Below are 15,593 nucleotides of genomic sequence, written 5' to 3'. Positions count from 1 at the left end.
AAAATCCTACAATGTTGGTGATATAATTAGCAAAATCCAGACTGAAAAATCTATAGGACAAATTGCCTGGCAATAATGATATGATGATGATAATGATGATGATGATAAAAGGCATGGAAAAAGAGCCTATAGATAAAAAAGAGATCCAAAAGACACATCAGTCAATAAACTGTCATGGGGACCTTATTGAATTCTGACGCAAAGTGTTAAAAAATTTTGACGCTTATGAAACAACTGGAAATTTGAACGCTGACTATGTTTGATGATACTAAGAAATCACTGTTAACTTTTTAGGAGTCATAATTGTGTTTTAAATTTGTGTTTTAAAAGAAAAAAATGCCTTGGGGCTCCTGGGTGGCTCAGTTGGTTAAGCATTTGACTTCGGCTCAGGTTATGATCTCGCGGTTCCTGAGTTCAAGCCCTGTGTCGGGCTCTGAGCTGACAGTTCAGAGCCTGGAGTCTGCTTCAGATTCTGAGTCTCTCCTCTCTACCCTTCCCCTGCTCGTGCTCTGTCTCTCTCTCTCAAAACTAAACATTAAAATTTAAAAACTATAAAAGAAAAAGCACCTGTAGAAATTAGTATTAAAATTTTCACTCATGAAATAATATGATGTTGGAATTTGCTTCAAAATAATAAGAAATGGGAGTAAGGATATAGCTGAAATAGGATTGCCTATTATCGAAGCTGGTGATGGATACATGGGAAGATCATCACATTTTTCTTTTTAATGTTTATTTAATTTTGAGAGACAGAGACAGAGTACAAATTGGCAAGGGACAGATAGAGAGGGAGACAGAGACTCTGAAGCAGGCTCCAGGCTCTGAGCTGTCAGCACAGAGCCCAGTGCAGGGCTCTAACCCATGAACCGTGAGATCGTGACCTGAGCTGAAGTTGGACACTTAAGCAACTGAGCCACCCAGACACCCTGACCATCACATTAGTCTGTCTACTTTTGTATATGCTTGAAACTTTCGATAAATAAAAGATGGTAAAAAGAAAAAGTAAGAAAAAAAAGCAACTCAGGAATTATTCCATTTTTTCTGTGCAATTTAGGTATGAAACATCAGTATTCCTATGTGGAGAAGAAAAATCCTCTGACTTTTCAGGAGAGGAAAAGGTCAGAAGAAAGAAAAGTTTACAAGTACAATTGCATGCTAAAAGAACAGAGGTACATAATGATCTGAAAATATTTTATTTTTGAGTGTCGTTTTTAGCTTTCACACATTCCATCACATTTTAGTTCAAGTATTGAAATGTCATAATCATTGGGTTTTTTTTTCAGAGATAGAGAGAGAGTGCAAGCGGGGGAAAGGGGCAGAGGGAGAGGGAGAGAGAGAATGCTAAGCAGGCCCCACACTCAGCATGGAGCCTGACATGGGACTTGATCTCATGACCATGAGATCATGTCCTGAGCTGAAATCAAGAGCAGACACTTAACTGACTGAGCCACTCTGAGACACCCAGGTGCCCCTGAAATGTCACAATCTTAAATATTTCTTTTTCTTCCTCTTCTTTCCCCTGCTCCTCCCCTATTTCTTCCTTTTCTTCCTCTTCCTTTTTTTTTTTTTAAATGTAACAAGGAATCCTTTCAGAAGAATATGACATTTTCCCCTTCCTTCTCCATTAGACCTTTATTTTTATTGCTGTGATCTCTGTTAACACTTCTGCTGTTATAACAGTGACCCTGAGCATTCCTTGGCTGTAACTTCAATGTTGACCTCCATCTTGCTCTGTATATGATCTTCTCCCCTGTGTTTGTACCTCAAGTTTCCTTCTACTTTTATAAACACTTCATTGTATATCTCATCTTGAGATCCTTAACTTTGTTCCCTCTCCAAAGACCTTTTGTCCAAATAAAGTCACATATACAGGTTCCAAGGATTAGGATATGGACATATCTTTTTGGAGCCACAATTCAACCTACTACTTTCACTATATGATGTACTTAGATATACTCTCTATTTCTCAATAATTTCTCCCATCTGCTTTCTAGTTTACTTTTTCTTTCTCCAGCTGAATCTAATCTCCCAGTTTAAGCTGTCTATTAAGAATTTAACTTCAGTGCTTATATTTTTTTACTTCTAGAAATTTTGTTTGGTTCTTTTTATAATCTGCCTTATGTCATGTTCTTTGCTCATGTTCTTGTTGTTTCAAGACTAATGTCTGATAAATCTAATGTAAAGTCCTTGGGGGATGTAAATCCTCTGTTTATTGCTTTGTCTGATTCCCACTCATTAACTTATGTCCTTGTGTGTTTTGTACTTTTTGTTCATTTTCTCATATATAGTTAATCTAAATCTGTGGGAATATCGTGTGAGTCTGGATTTAAAGTATCCTCCTCCAGGAGAATTTTTTTTTTTAAATAGTTTATTGTCAAGTTGGTTTCTATATATCACCCAGTGCTCATTCCCACAAGTGCCCTCCTCCGTGCCCATCATCCCCCTTCCTCTCCCCCCCACCCCTGTCAGCCCTCTGTTTGTTCTCAGCATTCAAGAGTCTCTCATGGTTTGCCTCCCTCCCTCTCCCCCACTATTTTTCCCCTTCTTCTCCCCCATGGTCCTCCATTAAGTTCCTCCTAATCCCTCCAGGAGAATTTGAATTCACTTCTGCGCTGCACTTCAGAGGTGTTATGAACATGGAACAACTTTAAATGAATTTTTTGGTTTCTATTCTACTAGCCCATGTATTTAGTGTAGATGTGAGTTCTATACTCACGTGTGGGTAGAGCTATAGCTATAACTAATCAAGAGGAGTACTCTTTCATCTCTCTCTCTCTCTCTCTTTTTCCAGCCTGGAGCTTAGACAAAAAGATTTTACTCTGGATACTTCTTCTGTTGAGGGATACATTTTTTTGGCTTAATCTTTTTCCCCCCTAGCCCACTCTTGCTGGTAGCATTGCCTTTTGAAGATTTTGGCTCTGTGTGGGATCTCTGAGCCAATTCTTGTAGATCTTGAATGGCTTCAGAGTCTTCTTTCTACATCCTGCATGGTCTTTAAAAGACCAGGCTCTAGACTCCATGTAAAATTGAAGACACCTATTATTACAGTCCTCATTTTCTAAAGTGATGCTTTTCTGTCTACCTAGCTACTTGCCACTTTTGAATCATGTTTCTGCATACGTGGATAATTTTCTCAATCGTGAGGATAATTTAAAGCATAAGTACCTGTGTTATTTGAATAACTGTGTTGATTCTCTACATTATTTTGCTCATATACTCAAAACCAATATTTGTAGCCTAGGATCTGTGGTCTTGTCTTCACTATACCATAGATTTGCCCTGCTTTGTGAAATCCATCATATTTAATTGGCACAATATTAATTAGATGATTTAGTTGTGGAAAACATGGCTTTGCAAAAAAAATTGTATAGTTTATTTAAAATTTTAGTGTATATAAACTCTAATTCCATTACAAAAAGCAATTTTATATCAGTGAGGAGCCCAGATATGATTAGCTATCTTTTTAAGAGGTTAATTTTCCAATAATGCTGGTTTACCAGTGTGATCTCAGGCACCTACATTCTTGCATTTGGCTCTAGATTGCCTCTTCCTCAGTGAAGCTGTTGAAGGAGAAGATGACTCAGAAAGAAAGCTCCTTACTCAAGTTGCCGAATCAGTACAGTGTTCACAAGACTCTATCACCGCTTTGTACATCTTCCTCAATTGTTCGGTATTTAAATCATTGTTTTTTCTCCTTAAATGTTGCATTCAGATTTGGGTTTTTCTCTTCTGAATCATCTATCCTTTCCACATAAAGTATGCAAAATAGCTTGTGCAAACTAAAACTATGCTCTAGGAAGGATGGTGTAGAGCTAGCTAAGACTACTGTATGTGGAATTGAAAGACTTAAAGTTGAGTCCTTACTGACCTCACAGGCTAGCTTAGGCTCTTGTACAATTTACTTTATATCTCTGGGCCTCAGTTTCCACATCAGTACAAGAATCTTGTACTAGATGGACACTTGAGATTTCTTCTAACACTAACATTCTATGATTTTGGTTATTTACGTGTTAGGGGATTCGATAAATCATCTTTTCAAAACATTTTTACTGACAGGTTGTGGAATCTGGGATTCTTTGCTATTTAAAGATACTCTTGTTTTTCCTTCCTATAATAACTGTCTGTAAAATTTGCTGACTTGAATTAAGAGTAGGAAAAATTGGACCACAGCCAAAGGATAGTGGATCATGGGCACTGCTTACTGACGAGGGTAACTTCTGCTTCAGAGAGAGATATCTAAAAGAAGCAAGGTGGGAATTCTGGGAATGAAGAATATGTAATTCATGATCGCTTAGATAGTTTTTTAAGAAAGTTTTTTATGGAGTAAGAGACTGGAAAATCTCAAGCTATTGATAAGTTTCCTAATATTTTAATGGAGAATGGCATAAATATTTTGTGTGTGTGTTTTGTTTTGTTTAGTTTTTGTGCTTTCTAATGTCGCTGTTTCTTTGACAGGAAAAGGGAAGTGTTTTCTAGCCTCTGCAAGACATTGTATAATGAAGCACCTCAAGGACACTTACACTCACAAGAATTAAGTGGTAATAATAGGTTCTAGAATTTCTGCTTGTGTACTTTTTAGGAATTATTTCAGTGATTCGTGTCTCTTTCTTTACTCCTAATGGCATATGATATCAACTAATATTACATGTTATCGACAAATGCTGTAGTCTGTGAGGAAGCATAAGCAAACTAGGTAAAATAAGTATTCATGAATATCTTTTCTTAAGAAATGTCTTCTGTTATATTGATAGATTAGGCAAAATATAACATATGTCCTTATTTTAGTTAAAATATTTTGGGGAAAAAAGTCTGAATATTACATCCAATGAATATATTAGTAAGCACTAGATTCACTGATTTTACTGGGATTTAGTTCTTGGTACACAGTACCCTTTATTTCTTTTTTTCCTCCCTTCACTTCTTGACACTGAACTCCCCTGTATCTTGGGCCTCTCTTTTATATTTATGGAGTTATTTGGCATATTTTCTCTCTCTGATTATCATATTAAGCATCTTTTTTTTCCTTAAGTAATCTCTATGCTCAAAGTGGGATTCAAACTCACAACCTCAAGATGAAAACTTGTGTGTTCTACCAACTGAGCTAGCCAGGTGCCCCTATGCTAGGCATTAAAAAAAATTTTTTTTAATGTTTATTTATTTTTGAGAGAGAGAGAGAGTGACAGGCAGAGAGAGAGAGAGGGAGACATAGAATCTGAAGCAGGCTCCAGGCTCTGACCTGTCAGTACAGAGCCCAGTGCAGGGCTTGAACTCACGAACTGCGAGATCATGACCTGAGCCGCAGTCAGATGCTTACCTGACTGAGCCACCCAGGCACACCAGGTATCTTTTATCCCTCAGTTTTATTGGGATATAATTAAGATGTAGCACTGTGTCATTTAAGATGTACAGCATAATGACTTGACTTACATATATTGTGAAATGATTACCACAATAGGTTTAATTAATATTCATCATCTCATATAGATACAGGGAAAAGGGAAAATATTTTCCCTTGTGAGGAGAACTGTTAGGATTGTGAACAACATCCATAGCTTTCCCTATTGTCTCATTGGAGAAGATTCCCTTTCATGAGACTAATCCCTTCACTCTTAATTTTCTTTCATTGAATTTTCTTCTACTTCCTCAGCGACTATGTCAATTTTATACTCTATGTTTTTCAAAGAAGCTTCTTAAAAGAGTTATTTTCCTTAATTAATTATTTACTTACCATTTCACTGAAACCTGGTTTCCATCCCTAATACTCTACTAAAAACTTCTGTTATTAAAGCCATTGTGGGGCACCTGGGTGGCTTAGTCAGTTAAATGTCCAACTTCAGCTCAGGTCATGATCTTATGGTTCATGGGTTCAAGCCTCACATCAGGTTCTGTGCTGACAGTTCAGAGCCTGGAGTCTGCTTCGGATTCTGTGTTGCCCTCTCTCTCTGCCCCTCTCCTGCTCATGCTCTGTCTCTCTCTCTCTTTCTCAAAAATAAATAAACATAAAAAGAAACATTGTTATCAATATGTTAGTCTTTCTCTGGTATTTAGCACTGTCATCTAGCACCTCTTTTTCTGAAAACTAAGAGTAGTACCCACTGAACTAAATTCAGTTCAACATTTTTTTTAAAAAGTTCTGTCGGTTTTTTTTTAAATTTTTTATATACTTCTGAGAGAGAGAGACAGTGTGAGCAGTGGAGGGTCAGAAAGAGGGAGACACAGAATCTGAAACAGGCTCCAGGCTCTGAGCTGGCTGTCAGCACAGAACCCGACGCGGGGCTCGAACCCACGAACCGCGAGATCATGACCTGAGCCGAAGTCGGATACCCAACCGACTGAGCCACCCAGGCGTACCTCAACAGTCATTTTTTGAGGATCTATTCAGAAGTAGACACTGGCACTTGAAGAATGAAAAATATTGTCCCCTAGGAGCTGATAGTTGCGTGAGGAATATTGACATGCAACCAATCACAATACCAATAGTTTCTCTGAGATATGGACCAAGTGATACGGGAGCATGGAAGAAGGATTTAAATATTACCAGGGAAAATTGTGACTGCCTTTGCTATGTGAGCTTTGCATGACTTTTCTGAGTTTCTGAAAGTTGTTTAGGAAACTTGTAGACTTGGAGGTCATTCACTCTAGATTCACTCTAGACCTACCTAAATAGGTCATGAGATTGATTTTAAAGCAAAGAATTAGAACACAAAGATTTGCCCCTCTTTCTTCCCTTAGTGATCATTGTCGTTTTTTCACTGGGAGAGAGTGTAGTGGGGATGAATATAATTATTCATTTGATTTAATTAACTGTTTTGTTGTATATTTAGCACTTCAGAAGGCTTGTAAGATTTTTAGCAAAATTCAGAGTGGTAAGATTTATGTCAATGATCTGCCAATGATCCATCACACCTTGAAGATTTTTATAAGTAATTCAGAAATGCAAAAGGCACTAAAGACTATTGATATTGATGGTAAGTTTTATGTTTTCATTATTAGTTTAAGGTCTGCAAACATGGATATGTTATATGTTGGTCAAATTAATTACAAATCATAGGAAAGCTAAGCTTTATGTTATAAAAACTTCTTTGGAATATTTATGATAATAATATTAAAAATTGGGCCTCTGGTACACAATTGGATTGATTAATTACTGGATTGCATTATGACATACTTCCACCAACATCTGATATTTTTAGACTTTTAATTTTTGCTACTTACATGCAATAGAGAAAACCTTTTAAGCCAAAAGTGTTTGAGTATAAAAGTACAGATTAGTATACTTAACTATGCTAAAATTAAGAACTTTTATTTATCAAAAGACACTTTAAAGTAAAAAGACAAGTTATAAACTTGGAAATATTTGCAATTCACAGAAGTGACAAAGGTTAGTTTTCAGAATGTGTAAATAACTCATACAAATCAGTAACAAACAATGGAATAGAAAAATGAGTAAGACACATGGATAAGTATATCACATAAAAGATAAAATGTATAGCCAATAATACTATAAAAATATTTCCCATACTCAGTAGTCAAAGAAATGCAAATAAAAATCCTAATAACTTCATTTTAAAAACCTGGAAAAGTAATTATTCTTTGGTAGTCTGTGTCTAATATTTTAATCAAAGAAGTAGATAATAGGGAACTGATTACATTTACAGATCATTCAAGCTTGTTAAGGAGGAGAGATAAGTTTAGAATAAAAATAGTGTAGATAAGATTAAGGAGTGGTCAGAAATGAAATAAACTTAGTACACATAAATGCACAGTAATACTCTAAGGTTGAAAGCATCAAGATGCTCAAATATAAGATGTGGATTGATTATTAAAATTTGTAGATGGAAAATACTAGGAGTCAAATGGACCACTAATAGAATGTTACTTAGCTATCTAATAGGAATTGACAAGTTGCAATAGTGTGCCTCTGTCCATTTGTCCATCTATCCAAGTCACCCCAACATTTTTTGAGTGTCTACTATACACAGCTTTCAGAGGGTATAAAAATAAAATAACGAATATAAATCTAACTTTTAGAAAGACTAAGAGGCAACTCTATTTTTTCTAACATGTTTATCCATATGTTAATTTCCTTGACATATAGTTTTTTGGAGATTTATTATTAAAATAATGATCAAAAGTGTAAGTAACTTTATTCTCTGAAAGTACAGGAGAATATGAAGGAGAAAATAAATTTTATGTGTAATCTCACTACCCAGAGCCAAACTTTGATATTTTTACATCTAGTTTTCTAGAGTTTTTCTAAGAATGTATGTATGTATGTGCGCGCGTGTGTGTGTGTGTGTGTGTAACTGTGGTATGTACATAAGCATCAACACATAATTTAAAAAAATACATGTTGACTCACATGCATACAGTTTTGTTACTTTTTTCTATTAACTTTATGTTAGGCAACTTTCCATGTAAATAAATATAGATCCATACTGCCTTTTGAAATGGCTGTGAGTTACTCTGTGGGACAGATAAAAACACAAAAACAAATTGTTTTTGAAAAATAACATATATAACAAATAATCTAAGTAAATGTAAATTATTTCTAATATTTCTGATATCACAAGCAGTATTTCTTCTCTTTCTCTTTATTCCATCAGACAAAAGATAGATAACTAAAATTGAAATTGCTAGGTCAAAGAATGTGAAATTTTTAAGGCTTTTAAGTAATATTGTTATTAGAAGTTCAAACCAGTAAAACTTTAGAACTCTAGATATTTAAGACTTTAGATTTAGTTTCTTCGAATTACCTGGATTTACAATTGGGGAAACTGCAGAAAGATGAAAGTTTACTCCAAAGCCATACAACCTATTTTATTTGTTTTTATTTTATTTTAATTCCAGTTAGTTAACATATAGTGTTATATTAGTTTCAGGTGTACAATATAGTGATTCAACAATTCTATATATTACACAGTGCTTATCAAGATAAGTGTGCTCTTCTTCCCCTTCACCTATTTCATTCATCCCCTCACCCACATTCCCCCTGGTAACCACCGGTTTGTTCTCCCTAGTTAAGAGTATATTTGTTAATTTGTCCTGTTCCCCCACCCTCCGTGGCTCATTTGTTTTGTTTTATATATTCCACATGTGAGTGAAATCATATGGTATTTGCCTTTCTCTGAGAGGCTTATTTCGCTTAGCATTATACTCTCTACTTCCATCTATGTTTTTGCAAATGGCAAGATTTCATTCTTTTTATGGCTGAATAATATTCCATTGTATATATACACTACATCTTTGTTCATCTATCGATGGATACTTGGACTGCTCTCATAATTTGGCTTTGGAAATAATGCCGCAACAAACATAGAGATGCATATATGCCTTTGAATTAATGTTTTTGTATTCTTTGGGTAAATTCCTAGAGGTACAATTACTGGATCATATGGTAGTTTTAACTTTTTGAGGAACCTCCATACTGGTGGAATGTAAACAGTGGCTGCACCAGTTTACATTCCCACCAACAGCGCACAAGGGTTCCTTTTTTTCTACATCATCACCAACACTTGTTTTTTCTTGTGTTTTGAAATTTAGCCTTTCTGACTGGTGTAAGGTGATACCTCATTGTGGTTTTGATTTGCATTTCTCTGATGATGAGTGATGCTGAATACCTTTTCATGTGTCTCTTGGCCATATGTATGTCTTCTTTGAAGAAATGTCTGTTCATGTCTTTTGGTCATTTTTAAATTGGATTATTATTATTGTTATTTTTGGTGTTGAATTGTATAAGTTCTTTATATATTTTGGATAATAACCCTTTATTGGATATGTCATTTGCAAATATCTTCTCCCATTCAGTAGGTTATCTTTTAGTTTTATTGATTGTTTCCTTTGCTGTGCCAAAGCTTTTCTTTTGTGGTAATCCCAGTAGTTCATTTTTACTTTTGTTTTCCTGGCCTCAGGAGGTGTATTATTTATTTATTTATTTATTTATTTATTTATTTATTTGGTTTTTATCTGATTTTTATTTTATTTTTTTCATTTTATTATTTTTTATTTTATTTTATTTTTTTCTTAAATAATTTATTGTCAAGTTGGTTTCCATATAATACCCAGTGCTCATCCCAGCAAGTGCCCTCCCCCATGCCCATGTAAAAGCTGCTGTTATGGCAACTGTCAGAGAAATTACTGCCTGTGCATTCTATTAGGATTCTTTTATGGTTTTAGGTCTCACATTTAAGTTCTTAATCCATTTTGAACATTTGTGTATAGTGTAAGAAAGCAGTCCAGTTTCTTCCTCTTGCAGGTTGCTGTACAGTTTTCCCAACAGCATGTTTTGAAGGGACTCTCTTCTCCTAATGCATATTCTTGTCTCCTTTGTTGAAGATTAGTTGACCACATAATTGTATGTTTATTTCTGTGTTTTCTATTCTGTCCCATTGATCTATGTGTCTATTTTTGTGACAGTACCATACTGTTTTGATGACTAGTGCTTTGTAATGTAACTTGAAATCTGAAATTATGATACCTCCAGCTTTGTTTTTCTTTTTGAAGATTGTTTTGGCTATTAGGAGTCATTTGTGTTTCCATACAAATGTCAGGATTGTTAGTTCTAGTTCTGTGAAATGCTATTGGTATTTTGATAGGGATTGCATTAAATTTGTAGATTGCTTTGGGTAATATGGATATTTTAACAATATTCTAATCTATGAGCATGGGAATGTCTTTTCGTTTGTTTGTGTCATCTTTAAACTCTTTCATCAATGTTTTCTAGTTTTCCAAGTACAGGTCTTTCACCTCCTTGGTTAAGTTTATTCTTGGTATTTTATTATTTTTGGTGCCATTGTACATGAGATTGTCTTCTTAATTTCTCTTTCTGCTGCTTCATTATTAGTGGCCATTTAACCAATTTTAGATAACATATGTTTGTTTAAATTTTTTTTCCTTAATTTTTACATTGAAAAAAAATGTAGACCAACACTGAATATCTTGGTAAAAATTGAATAACTGAATATAAGATGTTTTGTTTTAACTTAGCATTTTTAGCTTACAGAAGTTTATAAAGTATAAAATGAAAATTATCTCTTCACCCCAATCTTTTACTATATATTTCCATGGTATACACTGTTAATAATTTGGTAGATATTCTTCCTGGTTATTTGTTATATACATTTTAATTGGTCTCATATTGATGAATGGTGAAGTTACCTCTAAAATTTTTTGCTATTACAAATAATGCTACAAAGGGCATCCTTGTTCATCAATTCTTGCACATTTGTAAAAATATTTTTATAGGATAGATTTCTAGAAATGAAGAAGCTGGGTCATAGGATATGCACATACTTATAGGAAAGTGGTTTATGTCAAGTCATGTTATCTTGTCCAGTTTTATTGAGATATAATTGACAAATACATATTGTATATATTTAAAGTATACAACATAATGATTTGATATACATATACATTGTGAAATTGTTGCCAAAATCAAGTAAATAACATTTCCATCACCTCACATAGTTACCTTTTTTGTGTGTGATGATAACAGTACTCTCTTAAAATCTACTCTCTTAGCAAATTCCAAAAATACAATATAGTATGATTAACTATAGTCACCATGCTGTACATTAGATTCCCAGAATTTGTTCATTTTTTACCTAAAGTTTGTATCCTTTGACAAACATCTGTCTATTTCCTCCACCCTCCAGAATATGTCATTATACATAGAGGTCACATTTTCTTTATTCATTTGTTGGTGAGCCCTTAGGCTGTTTCCATTTCTTGGCTATTGTGAATAATGCTGCAATGAATATGAAGTGCACATATCTCTTTGATATAGTGCTTTTATTTCCTTTGGATATATATCCAAAAGTGAGCTTGCTGGATGATATGATAGTTCTTTTTTTAACTTCTTTGACAAAAACCTCTGTACTGTTTTTGTAATTGGCTGTACCAATGGATTTTAAAATTATCTACATATTTTATAGTTTTATTGAGGTGTATACTTGACATAAAGTATACAATTTTAAAATTTTGACATATGTATATACTTATGAAAACTCAATCCCATTATACCCCTTTGTGAGTCCCCATTCTCTCTCCACAACCCCCCTCAACTTCCCAAGCAAACACTAATCTGCTTCAGTCACTACAGATTAGTTCGGATTTTGTAGAATTTTATATAAATGGGATCATTCAGTAAGTTCTCCTTTTTTTAGTTTGATTTCTTTCACTCAGCTTAATTATACTGAGATTCATCCATGCTTTTATACATATCAAGTTTATTTCTTTTTTTGCTAAGCACTATTCTCCTTTATGGATGTACCATAATTTGTTCTTCCATTTAACTGATGGACGTTTGGATTGTTTCCAGTTCTTGGCTATTACAGATAAAGCTGGCGTAAACATTCATTTGTATGTCTTTGTGTGGTCATGTGCTTTCATTTATCTTGGGTAAATACTTGATGATAGGATGATTGAGTTGTATGGTAGGTATAGTTGAATTTTTTAGAAACTGCTAAACTATGCTTGCAAAGCAGCTGAATTATTTTACATTGCCATGAGCAATTTATGAGGGTTTCAATTGCTCCTCATCCTTGTCAATCCTGGAATTGGTGAGCCTTTAAAACTTGTCATTCTTACGGATGTATGGTATTATCTCATTGTGATTTTAATTTGCATTTCCTGCATGAGCAAATGATTTTGGATATATCTTCATGTGCTTATTATTTGCTACCCGTATATCTTCTGCCCAATGAAAATGTATTTGTGTTTTTAGTATTGGATTTTGAAAGTATATATTCTGAATACAAGTCCTTTACTGGGTACGTGATTTACTGGATATTTTCTTCTAGTGTATGGCTTATCTTTTCATTTTTGTTTTTGTTTTTTTGTTTTTAAGTTTATTTATTTTGAGAGAGAGAGAGAGCGAGCCCAGGCAAGGGAGGAACAGAGAGAGAGGACAGGAAGAGAATCTCAAGTAGGCTCCGCACTGTCAGCACAGAGCCTTATGTGGTGCTTGAACTCACATACCATGAGATCACGACCTGAGCAAAAATCAAGAGTCAGAGATTTAACAGACTAAACTACCCAGGTGCCCCAATTTTTGAAGAATATCTTTCAAAAAAACTTAAGTTCACACTTCTGAAGAAGTCTAGTCTACAACTATTTCTTTTATGGATTATGCTTTTGATGTCTTATCTAAAAGGTTTTTGTTTCAGCCTAAATTACATAGAAGTCAGAAAACAAATCAAAGTGATTGAAATTTGTACCGATGTTTCATTGTTTTGAAGGAAAGGAGAAACCATTCTCAACTTATTATGCTGAAAAATAAATTTTGAGGCAGACAACTTGACAAAGTTTCCAATCCAGAAAGTGTTTCTGTGGTTTAGAAATGACAAAACTAAGCCTTGTCAATTTCTCTGAAGGTAGAAGCCTGCAGACCACCAGAAGCACTGAAATGTTCTTTTATAAGTTACTTTGTTCAGATTACATTAAATTGGAATGTGGATTTATAGTAATTTTCTTCTGAACAGAGATAAACCCTTTCAAAATTGGCTTCATTTACTAAATGAAGGGGAAAATAACTTTATAGTTATTTAACTTGAAGGTTCTTGAAAACTTCAGATGTTCCTTGATGAAGATCTATGCTTGTCTAGAAAATAAGATTTAAGAATCCTGATTCTGTGTTTTGTCACACTTTGTAAATCTGATTTTCAGCTCTAGTTGCTATCAGACATGACCTGTGCATTATCATGAGGAAAAAAAAAAGCACTATAATTTCAACTTCTCATTCAAACCAAACAATAATTTCTTACTGAAATTTTCATTTGTACAATTTAGATAACTTTCTTTCTTTTTTTTTTTTAAAGAAATAGGCATTACTTTTTGCATGAGAAATGAGATGATTTTTTGGGTAAAGATTTTAATATTGTGCAACATTTTGTGCATTTGTTTAATGCAGTGTGTGTGTGGGTGGGTGGGTGCGCGTGTGCATGTGCACAAGTGTGTGATGAGAGACAGAGGAAAGAGGAGAGAGAGAGATGGAATGATGTGAGGCAAAGCTTTCATTAGAACCTCAGCTGGGTCTTTAGTCTCCTCCCAAACCACTGGAATAGAGGAGCTTATCTAGAATGTGATAAAATCAGTCCTATTCTTTTAAGGTGAAACCATTAAGTATGTAAAATTGACAAGTTGCATGATTTTTTTGCACGTAATGACAAATATAAAAATTAGGGCTTTGAGTAAAGAGCACTACAGTATCTTCAATTCTAGTCTCTATCATTCTTAATATTGCTGGACACTATTTACTACACAATTAAAAAATGTAATATGTTTTTGTGATAAGTTTTTTTACATTCTATATTTAATGTTAATGCTTCTCTAGGCTATCAGTTAATTCTATTCACATTTTTAGTTTGCACTTTTATGTTCTTAGTGAATTTACTAATGCATTTTTTTCTTTCTGTTTCTGAACTATTATTATAGTTAATGGAATGCTGGATTTTTCAGATTTCCTTAAGACTGTGAATGACGTTTGTTATTTGGTCTCCCAGGATCCAGGTAAAAATGATTCTTCAAAAATACAGAAAAGAATGTTTTTGGTTGTAACTCATTTTAGGGTGGGATGGTTATATGAATTTATGTTTTTTTCAGAATCTCTTAAGTATTAACGCCCCCACTCTGCCTGTAGCCTAGGTTGAGAAAAATTAGACATGAGTTATTTCATAAAAGGCACTAAATAACTTTCCGTGGCATCCCAATTTTCTGTCTATAATTTCCACTTTTTCCTCCACACAACTGTTAGATTTTCTTAACACATGATTTTTGTCACGTCATATAGTCCAAACCTTATGCTTAACATCCTCACCTCCTCATAAGTTTGCTTGCCACTCCTCCTCTCTCTGTAGAATCTTTTCCAGGCAAGAACCTTACGCTCCAGTTAATCATAAATCTCTGCACATGCCAATTTCATTCTAATTTTCATGCCTTTCTTTGTTCATGTGTTTTTTCTTTTTTCCCTTTGAAATCTCACATCTGTTTTCTTCTCCAATGTGAACAGTGCTTTCTTCACTCTTTTTTGAATCTGCTTGTATTTCTCCCTAAAAATTTCAGACACTGATGGATCTCCTAAAAACTTTTATTTTATTTATTTTTAAATAGTTTATTGTCAAGTTGGTTTCCATATAACACCCAGTGCTCATCCCCACAAATGTCCTCTAACAACTTTTAGTTTATCTAATTTTAACAGTGCTTTGGTTTAAAGCAAATCAAAACAAAAACCAGTTCCTTGGTTTTGCTATTAGGCAAGATCAAATTCCCACTATCAGTCCTTGGGATTATATATTTCCGTAATCAACCAGCTGTATTTTCTTAGAATCAAGGATATATGAATGTGATAGTCTTCATATACCTGGATAAGAAACAAGAGACAAGAAAACTCTTTAATGTTTATGTATTCATTAATGTAATAAACGTTATTAAATGTATGCCATAGGCATCAATTAACAATATGGATGTAATGCTTGGCTTGCTTTCCCTCTTTGAATTTCTTTTTTTTTTTTTTCTAATAGTTTATTGTCAAATTAGTTTCCACATAACACTCAGTGCTCATCCCCACAAGTGTCCTCCTCATTGCCCATCCCCAC

At 34.1% G+C, this 15,593-nt stretch overlaps 1 protein-coding gene across 1 annotated transcript in view; it reads left to right on the top strand.

Annotated features, from left to right (window-relative positions):
• EFCAB13 (EF-hand calcium binding domain 13) overlaps positions 1–15,593 on the top strand; it is a 77,757-nt gene that overhangs the window by 14,138 nt on the left and 48,026 nt on the right. Inside the window, exons 3-5 of the mRNA XM_039250661.1 lie at positions 1,055–1,169; positions 3,540–3,670; positions 4,456–4,538. Of these exons, the coding sequence (XP_039106592.1) occupies positions 1,055–1,169; positions 3,540–3,670; positions 4,456–4,538 (329 nt within the window). The remainder of the gene's footprint in view (positions 1–1,054; positions 1,170–3,539; positions 3,671–4,455; positions 4,539–15,593) is intronic.

This window comes from Hyaena hyaena, unplaced genomic scaffold (genome assembly GCF_003009895.1).
Source record: "Hyaena hyaena isolate Hyena2069 unplaced genomic scaffold, ASM300989v1 scaffold_378, whole genome shotgun sequence".
NCBI lineage: Eukaryota > Metazoa > Chordata > Mammalia > Carnivora > Hyaenidae > Hyaena > Hyaena hyaena.
This window is presented reverse-complemented; position numbering and strand designations above follow the sequence as displayed.